This window comes from Cupressus sempervirens, chromosome 5 (assembly GCF_028749045.1).
Source record: "Cupressus sempervirens isolate cs-2001-9-10 chromosome 5, ASM2874904v1, whole genome shotgun sequence".
Taxonomy (NCBI): domain Eukaryota; kingdom Viridiplantae; phylum Streptophyta; class Pinopsida; order Cupressales; family Cupressaceae; genus Cupressus; species Cupressus sempervirens.
This window is the reverse complement of record NC_143122.1, coordinates 171,720,744-171,732,064: the sequence shown is the minus strand read 5'-3', so window position 1 is coordinate 171,732,064 and position 11,321 is coordinate 171,720,744. Positions and strand designations below refer to the sequence as shown.

General features: G+C 34.1%; 1 protein-coding gene across 1 annotated transcript; it reads left to right on the top strand.

Annotated features, from left to right (window-relative positions):
• The first annotated feature begins 3,330 nt into the window (after positions 1–3,330).
• Positions 3,331–5,914, top strand: LOC149554965 (cytochrome P450 734A1-like). The gene is made up of 5 exons (XM_089829112.1): positions 3,331–3,616; positions 3,704–3,927; positions 4,617–4,858; positions 4,984–5,365; positions 5,462–5,914. Exons 1-5 carry the CDS (start codon positions 3,331–3,333, stop codon positions 5,912–5,914), a joined length of 1,587 nt encoding a protein of 528 aa, XP_089685238.1.
• Positions 5,915–11,321: the final 5,407 nt, after the last annotated feature.

Sequence of the window (11,321 nt, the reverse complement as noted above, 5' to 3'; positions counted from 1 at the left end):
ATACCCCAACCTTTTTCACACAAAGTTACTATGAATAATTATTCTCATAGAAAGGGAGGATGGAAAAGGGAAGCCCAATCCCGACCACAAAAAAACTACATCAAACAGTCTCTCGAGCCACTAAAGAGAACCCCATGCACTTCATTCCCAAACTCAATAACCAAAATCACCTTTATAACCACATATCACCTAGCCTCCTATCATTTGAATAGGTGAAAACAATACCAGAGCAGTCACCTTTATAACCACATATCACCTAGCCTCCTATCATTTCAATAGGTGACAACAACACCAAAAAAAGGGAAGGTATGAGGCAAAAGTTAGAGTGTGAATAAATTTATAACCACCTCCTCATTATAGAGCTCCACCTCCAAAGGAGACCACTCCCCACAAGAGAAGAAAATGAAGAGTAGCACCACATGAAACCACAAATTTGTCTCCAACTATCTCAAAAGATATTGGAAGAAATTTTCACCTCCCTAAGCACCTAGTAGATCGACCTCATTCATCATAGCAATAGGCACCAAGACTCAATCCAGAAAATGGAGAGTAGGGAGAAGAAAATGATACCAATAATCTAACATATATCATTCCTCAAACAAGATCTCTCGTAAAAAATCTAAGCTTTTTGTGTACCTATGAGATCCAACTCCTCCATTTTTGAAGAGATGGTGAGAAGGGAAACTTTGGCTACCTACAAGAACTAGAAGATTTGAACCTCTCTATTGTTCAAATGCTATAGTGTATCATCCTCAATCAAGTCCACAAATTTCAACATAGCTTCACAAATAACTCCATTTTAAAAATAAAGTATCTCTGTATAATTTGAGAACCCAAATGTACAATACAGGTAGAGAAATGAATGTGAAGCAAAAATACTCCCAATCTACTATCTGAGAGAGAGAGAGAGAGAGAGAGAGAGAGAGAGAGAGAGAGAGAGAGAGAGAGAGAGAGAATTTAAGAGGAACAAAGGGAATAAGGCCTCCAATTCAAAAACACAAAATCCACAATGTTCTATAACAAATTTACAGAGAAAAAAGGTTTTAAGACAAGGGAGTAAAAAGGAGTACACATAAATAGTCCCTAAAAAATAAAAGGAAAACAAACACAAACTTTCAATTTGAAACATGGATAATTTACAAATAGCCATAAAATCTATTGTAATGTCATGTTAGTGATCTATTGGCGATCTATTAAAACTAAATTGGATGAAGGTGTGTGTGTGTGTGTGTGTGTGTGTGTGTGTGAGAGAGAGAGAGAGAGAGAGAGAGAGAGAGAGAGAGAGAGAGAGAGAGAGAGATCCTATTTTCTACACTCTGGCTTGAGTAATAACAATGATGTTTCAAGAGACCTAAAAATGTCTCATATGTATAGTTAAAAAGAAAAGATAACATTATTTAATTATTAATTTTTAAAATTATGTTATTTTGCACAAAGCATTGCTTCTCTAGTGCTCAAAAGAATATTATAAACAGATAAAATGAAAAATCTCATTAACATGGTTTGTCAATTACACATTTTCATAATTTTTTATTAGAATGTTATTTTTGAACACTCTTCATACATTGTGCTCATTGTGAAAAATAATCTCAAATTACCATATTAGTTAGCCTCAATTTACCTAATTTATCCAATTGTAAACATGTTAGTCAATCCTTTTAATATGTGATAGTATATTATCTCCATTCTATTTTCATTTACTCTACTCAATGAAAATAAGATAAATCATATATGTAGATCTTATTGTAAATAATGTTCAATATTTTTTTTCTATTTTGTTACTTGTAGATTAACTAGAATGTAGTCATCTTGTACTAACTTTGTTGAGAAGAGTCTAAAAAATTTGATGTTGTATCAAGAAGAAGAAATATAGGGGTAGTTTGGTTGTACTAGTGCATGAAAAATGTAGGGGTAGATCTATTAGACGGTTGTAGAAACAACACTATTCTTCTAGTTCTTAGCATTGGATGTAGGTAAGTAGAGCGATACTATTATAGGTCAAAGTCAAATTATGACATATAATCATTTAGTTAGTTTTCATGTTTTGGAAAAGGTTGGTTGCTTGTTTATTGTTCAACAACCAACCTATTCTTGATTACAGTCATAGGATGAACTGATGAGTTACTTTGTATTCTAAGTAGCTCAACTTGTTATATGAGACTATCTATTTACATAAGTAATTTTCATCATTTGTGATGTTTAAGTTTCCATATAACAAAAAGGCATGATTATTTCAGATGTTAATATGGTGTTGAGGTTTTATTAGATGTTATTATATGTACAAGTATAGAACTGACAAATCAAGTTTTCTTGAAGATCTCATTGAATAGATTCTTCCAACAATCAGCCAATTCTACTAAGTGGATATGTAAAATGGGAAGTCAATCAGATATAGTAATCATACACATTTATTTATTATTAAGGGGCTAAACAGATAGTTTTTGTACCCAACTCTTTCCTACTAATGCTCTTGGTGAAAGTGTCTTAAAATTTTGAAATGGCAATGAGGGCTACTCTCAAATCCCTAGCCTATTTGAGTGTAACATTTCTATTACACAAGCACACTCAAACGTAGAAAAAGTAAATGAATCAATTAAAATGTCATCCAAATATCTTTTTATATGTGATATTGCTATAAGAATTTAATTGTGCATTTTTAAAGTCAAATTTGTTGATCTTACTCGTTTCATGAACAATAGTTCACTAGAACCCGTCTCTCATAAGGATATGAATAGTACAATTAACAGCCATCACACACTAAGCTTAATTTCTAAATCAAAAGTGTTACAAAGTCAAAGTTGACATTTTTTTCCGGAGCTTAATTCATCCCTTAAGTTTAAGGGAAGCCAGTTTACAGAACTGAAACAACAATATACTGAACTTTTAAAAAAAAAAAATTATGTTTCAATAATTTGAATCACGCAAGCCACAATGTAATTAAAAGAATATCGAGAACGGCTAGATTCCAATTCAGAAAATACAAAACATTAAAAAGAACGTCCAAGGCGAACGTTAATTTCTGATTAGAGAAGCTTCGTTGCAGTTACGCACTTACGTGTGTTCCACGAAACATTTAACAAGGCACTAAAGTGGGTCGACATCAAAATTGTTCCAGCTGCATACAAACCAGGGGAAACAAACAAAGTTAATTAATTTTATAAATGAATGAATCCAATGCAAGGGACTAACCAGACGTCTCATGGCTGGAAGAATGAAAAAGCTAAAACGCCTTTGAAATGATCGATGGATAACAGGTCAAAAAAACTCTCACATAATTGTTAGAACAATATGGTAAGGAGCGTCTATGACATTATTGAAACATTGAAAGATATGGAAGATTTCATGTTCAGTATTGCTAGAATTACATGGTTTTCAGTTGGTTGTATAGTGGTATTTGTAGTTGCCAAGGTTACAATTTCAGTATGGTGGAAGCCTCTACAAATAGCCAAGCATTTTCAGTCTCAAGGCATTACAGGCCCTCCTTACAAGTTTTTACGTGGAAATTCTTTTGAATTCGCCAAGTTAATGTATGAGGCCACAACCAGGCCTATGAAACTCTCCCATGACATTGTAGCAAGAGTGCAGCCTTGGTACCCTTTTTGGTCCAAAATATATGGTAATTTTTATTCATTAATGTAAATTTGTTCTGTAAGCTAATGACGTTAATGCATATTAACATATTATTTGCCCATCTGACTACCAGGTTCAACCTTCTTAATTTGGCTGGGACCAAAACCAACACTAATAATTAGCAGATCTGAGATGACGAAGGAGGTGTTAGGTGATAAGAAAGGGAATTATGGAAAACCAACATGGGATCCTGTGAATCAAGAACTATTTGGAGATGGTCTAGTGGTGCTCAATGGTGATAAATGGGCGCGTCACCGGCAGATCATAAATCCGTCTTTCCACACTGATAAGCTCAAGGTTAGTTGGTATTCATATTCTTGTTTGAAAGATGAACTTGGTTAAGAGTGTTTGTTTTCTCATTTCAGGTGGTGTCATTTATTTTCAAATTTGGATTCTGTCTAAATAGTTAAACTGAAAAAACTTGGAAAAGCAGAAAATTGGGTATTAATTATATTGATACTTTCATTGTTCGTTCCCGAGCTAATGTTCATATGGATCAAACGTTGGGTCAACTAGGACATGAATTTAGGATTTTCAATTGCTATAACAGAGCTCTATCAACCGAATTATTGGTAGCTGGATGAGTAATCCATCATCTATACATCTACATGTGACTTATTCAAACACCCTTTACAAGGCTACACTGCAACTGCCACACAGTACTGCTTATTTCATACATCTGTTTGTATCCTAACTAGGTATCCTAGCCTGATTTTGATATCAATCATATATGGACTATTTAGAACTTTCTTATTACTTGTGTGATCAGTCCATGATTTATCCAAATATGGTTTGGATTTCCCATATTCACTCCACTTAGAAAAAACTTATTGTAATCCTATACTTAGTTATTATTGGTCATTTGTTGTTGCTCATTTTGTACCATTTATGTACAACGTTACCTCTACATATAGTGGAAATCTTACATTCACATTGACTTATTAAAAGAAAAAGCTCAATAACTTATCGAAGAAAGATTGGATCAGGATATGACTTCTTGCATGATAGAAAGCACTGCCCATATGCTTCAGAAATGGGAGAAATTAGTAGAAAATGGTGATAAAGAAGTTGACGTGGCTCAGGAACTCAAGGCTCTAACTTCAGACATCATCGCTCGCACAGCATTTGGCAGCAGTTATCTCCAAGGAAAGCATATTTTTGACTTGTTGGCTCAGCAAATGTCCTTGGCCTGCCAGGATTATGCAAAATTAATGGTTCCTTGCTATAGGTTAGATTTAATTTTACATGACAACTATTCCACATGATTTGCAAGTGAATTTATTATTCATTAAGATAGAATTATACTTGAATAAGTAATGAACAATATTGCATGCTTTTCCTTCTTTTTTTCAGATTTTTGCCTTTCAAACGAAACAGAGAACGTTGGAGACTCAACAAACATATTAAGAGTGCTCTGAAGCATCTTATTATAAATCGAGAAAAAGCTAGTACAGACGCCACCCAAGGCTATGGTAATGATCTGCTTGGTTCCATGATGAACACAATCCAAGAGTTAAAAAGCTCTGGAAACAATCAAGGTCTCACAATAGAGGAAATCATAGCAGAATGCAAAACATTTTTCATTGCTGGGCAAGAGACTACTAGTAATTATTTAACATATGCCATTGTTCTGTTGGCCATGCATCCTGAATGGCAAGAGAAAGCACGCTTGGAAATACAAGAAATATGTGGAAATTCATATCCACAATTTGAGACTGTAAATAAACTCAAAACTGTAAGAACTGAAAAAGCTATTTATAACTTAAACATTAACGATACTTTGCTCTTTGCATTTTAGTAATTGATGGTTTTTGTATGTTTTGGACCACAGTTAGGAATGATTCTAAACGAGGTGATCCGGCTCTACACACCAGCTGTTGCATTTCTGAGAGAAGTCCACAAGGATACAACACTAGGAGGAATTGAAATCCCTAAAGACACACAGGTCATCATCCCTACGCTTTCATTCAATCACGATACATCTCTGTGGGGAGAAGATGCAAATGAATTTAACCCTGAGAGGTTTAGTGAAGGATTAAGTAAAGCCGCTAAGGATGAGTCTACTGTATTTAGCCCATTTGGATATGGATTGAGATCCTGTGTTGGCAAAAGTTATGCTATGCTTGAGACCAAGATTGCCCTTGTTATGATTTTGCAACGCTTCTCGTTCGTTCTTTCTCCGGGATATGTGCATGCTCCTGCATCACTTGTGACCATATTTCCTCAGCATGGAGCTCAAATCATTCTTCATAACTTGCATTGCAATGAGGTCACATCTATTTGAAACAACAGTCTGAAAATTATAACTCTTTTCTAAAAATTTAGTTAAGTCGTTCAGTATTTATGTAAATAAATCATCCTACACATGTAGTGATTGCTCTTGGAGTTAGTTCTGTACATTGATCATGGCGGATATCAGGCCAATGTTTAAGTTTTAAATGCTTTTTATAATAGTTATTTCGTGTAAATAATGAATGTTCAGCTTATGCATGCTTTGAATGATTTTTATAGCTTATGAATGCTTTGAGTTATATATAACTTTTATTGGTAGTGGTTTTTTTTTATCCTTGATAAAGGCTGCGAATAATCAGCTCGTGTGCAGTGCCGGACTACTCTGCACTAAAACAGGGGATTTAAATTAGTTTTCTTTTTGCTTCTCTTCAAATCATTTGATGTGATATTTAAATTATCTCTAGAATTTACTTTACTGTTGTGCAGGTATTATTTTAGAATTTTAAATTGGTATCAAAATTTGGAGGATATTAATAATTTTATCAGGATTAATCATTTTTCAATTTCAAATATCAGTGGAAGTGATTATAAATATTGGTCTATAAAAATGAAGATATCTATGATAGTAAATAACTTTTGAAAAATCATACAAAGAGGGTATGGTTGAGTCAAATGTTTAGAATACATTTGCACCTAACAATAAAAGAACTAAAAAGGAAGGTGAGAAGGAAAATGCTTAGGCTTTATTTTATATTTAGATAGTTCTTAATAAGAGCTAGTTTCTTAGAATTGTAGGTGCAAAGACAACTAGGGATGTCTAGAAGACTCTAAGGGATGCTTACCATGATAATGATCCATCCAAGGTTGTCAAACTACAAGCCTTGAAAAGGAAACTTGAAAATGCAAGAAACTAGACTATCATTGATTTTGTGTATGGATAAAAGATTTTCTTAATAAATTAGCCACACAAGATAGAATTATTAACAAACAAGTTGTGATAGAAAAAGGTATTTCATATGACTGCTACTATTTTCTTAGATTTTATTCTTTACATTTATGTCATCCGATGGTTCTTGAAAGGAACACCTAATTTATGGTATGACATATCACACAATTTCAATGGCTCCTTCTCCTTACATATTTATTTGATCTCATATTTTATGAAAAATATGATGCCTCTTAAGTATCTATGTAGGCATATAAATTTGGGGTGGATGCATTTATGGAGAATTAATCCCATTCCATGAAAGATACAGATTTAATCCCTATACTATTCTTTAAAAATGTTCAATAAAAACCATATAAAAAAAGTTAAATTGACATGTTAGTGTGTAAACCAAATTTAACACTAGAAACCAAAAATGAATTGTAATGCTAAAAAATATTTAATTTATACTTTAAAAAACTTTTGTTTTACTATGATATTAGAAATTAATGTATTGTTTCAAATATTTATCTTATATAAATTGAATCCATAATAGATAAAAAAATAGAACTTATAAATTCTCTCTCTTTCTAGTTTTAAGGGGACCTTAAACTCCATTGAGTTCTTATAAATGATATAGAAGCAAACATCCACACCACAATAATGAACTAGGCAACACCAAAATACAACCACAAAAGACAAAAGGACTAGGGCTACCTTGACACTAGCTCTTTAATTCTACTAACAACACTCTTGATCTACTCCAAGTTGTGTCAACAGAGTAAATTGACTATCAATGTTTTTTGGATATCCCCTATAAAGAATGGATGGGTCTTGGCCTAAAGCCTTGTTAGGTACCCATTTACAAACATTTATTAGATATAATCATTCATATCATTTCCCCCACATCACAAACACTTTGGGTTTTCACAGTTTACCCCTAACCAATGCAATTTTGAAGTGGTTTAAATTTCATCCCAAACTTCTCAAACATAAATGATTTCAAGATCACCATAAAATTGACACTAGAATGGTTTTGGACTACCACAAACCAAGATACACTCTGGTTCTAATGACCACAAATCATCAATATGGGGAAACTACCATCACTCTGGCCTTTTAGAAATTCATCTACTGAGATACATGGGTACCTAGCCATTGTAGTAGCCAATTGTATAGGAAGCATTTCCAAATACATGGTTCATCAATAAATTAAATCAAAGAGTTTTGGGGTGTCAGCCACAACCAATAATGGACCCCATACATTCACTTAATGCATTAACAAACATTCACTAATTCAGTGTCATCACTTTTTTTGAGGGGAGTATGAATCCAATCACTCTTCTCAAGTAACTCAATGACATAAATACATTCTACCATTTCAACACTAGTGCACTCTTTTTGATCAACATCAACAAACTAAAACACTTTCAAACCAAGACACATATCTTTGACAACCTGCATGCTTTTCTCTCAAACTGAATTTTGCAATAGATCAAAACACAACATACACTTCACAAGATCAAATTGTACAAAATTCATCAAAAACCAATCTTTCTTTTGGCTATGATACCAAATTGAGAAACCCAAATATGGGCTCTACTGATCACAAGCCTAATTCATTCAGTTATTTAAGGAAATAATTAATAACTGCTTACTACACTATACTTGGAGTTGGCTATAATATTTATCATGAGTAGTTAAAATGGATATAGAAGGCATATGTGTTGTGTTGGAAAGTGCTTGAACGTATTTGGTCTATGTTGACATATGGAGAGTTGTTTGTGATAATTAATTTACTCTATTCACAATCTAGGGTCAATCACCTTTCATTCCTCATACTTCCTGGAGTCTACATCCCTTAGCTAGTAGTCTTCCCCGTAGTATCAAATGCTGCTAGATACTAAACATGTGTAAAGTTAATACATGTAATTTTTATAATATTATAATAATCTCAATATATAAGTATTTATCCATATGACACAAGAATCATAAATTGGTTCAACACTACATTGGCAAGCTTGTCAAGAGTTATGGGGAAAATATAGATGAGACTATAAGAATGAAATTTTCTTTTTTCTTTTTAATTTTAAATGAAGAAAAAACTAAAATATTATTTTGTATGGGTATTTGAGTACATAGTTAAGAATGGGAAAGAATGTTTATTAGTTGCAGACATTTAAAAAGTTATGATCTTGATTTCAATACTTGCAATTTTAAAGATGTTAGTTTTGATCAAAATTATTATAGATGATTGAGATATATATCTTAGATTAAAAAATGTGATTTGATGTCATACTTCTGTAGACATACCCATTGCACATTCTTTTTACAAGAACTAGTGTAAATGTAATAGTGAAACTACATGTCTAAATTTGGTCTCGAGCATAGCAAAATGTTGGCCCACACAGGACCTCAATCCATATAAAAATGAGATTAGTGCAGTAGATTGTCTTTAGCAGCCTTACTTATTCCATCACTGAACCTCCTGGGATTAAATTCATTTGCATCACCTCTCCACAGAGATGCATCATGATAGAATGAAAGCATGGGGAAAAGGACCTGTGTGCCTTTAGGGATTGCAATTCCTCTTAATCTCTTACCTTATTAACTTCTCTAATAACCCCAATAGCTGATGGGTACAGCCGGATGTTGAGAAACATGTGTCTCAACCTTGCAATCTTTTCTTGGAAAATTCCAAATTTTGTTTGTGGAAGTTTTCCACTTGTTTATGCATTGGAAAATGGTTAGTGAGTTGTTAAAATGAGTCTTGTCCATAGTTGAATATAGGTAGGTCATTTTTAGAGCCTTGATGACTCATTTTGTGACTTTTATGGGGGTCTAGACTAAGAGACAAAATTGTGGACGGGATTACTATTTTAACCTAGTCGTTTTTCCATATTGGAAATGTAAATGGGTAACATGTGGCATGGTAGTTTTGCCCATGGTTTTGTAAAACCATAAGTGGTTTCCAAGTTGTAAAATCACTATAAAAGGAGGGCTTGGGGAGGTGTTTGTGTAATTGAGTTCAGTTTGCAAGACTGGTGCTAGAAGGAGTCTCTCCAAGTTTGAGTTGTAGTGATGTGCTCCTGTAAGAACTTGCATTGCAAGTGTATTGTAATCATCTTGTTTGATAATACATTGTGTGAGTTTTGGAGGGTGGGTTTTTCTCCCAGAAGGGTTTCCCCATGGTAATCACTGTGTTGTGTGTTCTTTGTTATTTTGATTATGTTATTATGCATTTCTTGAGATCTTTGCAATAGTTACTTTGATTTGCATAATCGTCCTCTCAAAGATTAGCGTAGGAAGCGATTCCGCGCACCTTTGCTTCCTTACCAGTGGTATCAGAGCCTAGCTAGTTTTGGTTCTATTTGTTGGGTACAGGGTTTTTTGAGCTAATCAAGGTTTGAGTGGGAGCTTGTGCAAAAAATTTCATTTCTATGTTGTAGGATTGAAAATATGGCAAGCATGTCAGGGAGAATTGATGTTGAAAAGTTTTTTGGCACAAACTTTGAGATGTAGAAGCTGAAGATGGAAGATATATTGTCTGATCGGGATTTATGGGATGCAATTGATGAGAACAAGCTGAGACCCACAAATCTGACATTAGCCACACAATATGATGTGAATGATAGAAAAGCTAAAGGTCTCATCAGATTGTGTCTTGCAGACTCGATTCTGATTAATGTCCATGAAGAACCTACTGTGAAGAAGCTTTGGAAAAAGCTTAGTGAGATCTATCAAGAGAAATCACTTGTGAATAAGATTTTCTTGAGGAAGAAGTTGTATTCCTTGAGAATGGAAGAAGGTGGACAAATTTTTGAGCATCTGGAAAGGTTTAATATGTTGGTGACTTAGTTGACCTCAATAGGGGTGCCAATGGATGAAGAAGAAAGGTGTCAAATCTTGTTATGTTCATTTCCAGACTCATGATATAGTCTTGTGATGGCTATAGGGAGCACTTCAGTTGTCTTGAAGATGGAGGATGTTGTTGGTTCTCTACTTTCTGAGGAGATGAGAAGGAAGGTCTCTTTGAATGCCAAAGAGGCTTTGAGTGTTCGCAGAAGACCAAAAAAAAGAGGCAAGAATGAAAAGCAGCATGGCCATTCTAAGTCCAAAAATAAGGGGAGATCGAAATCCCCTAGTAAGTCCAAGGCAATCTGCTGGAATGGCGGCAAACTTGGACACTTCTGAAAGGACTGCAAAGAGGAGAAGAAAAAGGAGAAGAAGAAGAAGCAAGATTCTGATTCTGAGTTCGAGAAGGAAGATGGAGATGCTTTCATTGCAGCCTTGGCCACTCATGCAGGTGAAAATGCATGGTTAATAGATTCAGGTGCATCTTTCCACATGACTCCTAATAGGAATTGGTTTAGTAAGTATGAAAATTTTGATGGTGGTAAGGTGTATTTGGGTGATAATTTAGTACTTGATATTGTTGGTCGTGGAAGTATTCGTGTGAAATTTTCTGATGGTCGAATTAGAAGATTTGATGGTGTCTTGCATATCCCTGGACTAGCAAGGAATTTGTTATCTG

Excerpts from the sequence above, each read along its gene's own strand:
- LOC149554965 (XM_089829112.1), top strand. The coding sequence starts at position 3,331 with ATGGAAGATTTCATGTTCAGTATTGCTAGAATTACATGGTTTTCAGTT. Across the intron at positions 3,617-3,703 it reads TTTTTGGTCCAAAATATATG|GTTCAACCTTCTTAATTTGG; the intron begins GTAATTTTTATT and ends TCTGACTACCAG. Across the intron at positions 3,928-4,616 it reads TCCACACTGATAAGCTCAAG|GATATGACTTCTTGCATGAT; the intron begins GTTAGTTGGTAT and ends AGATTGGATCAG.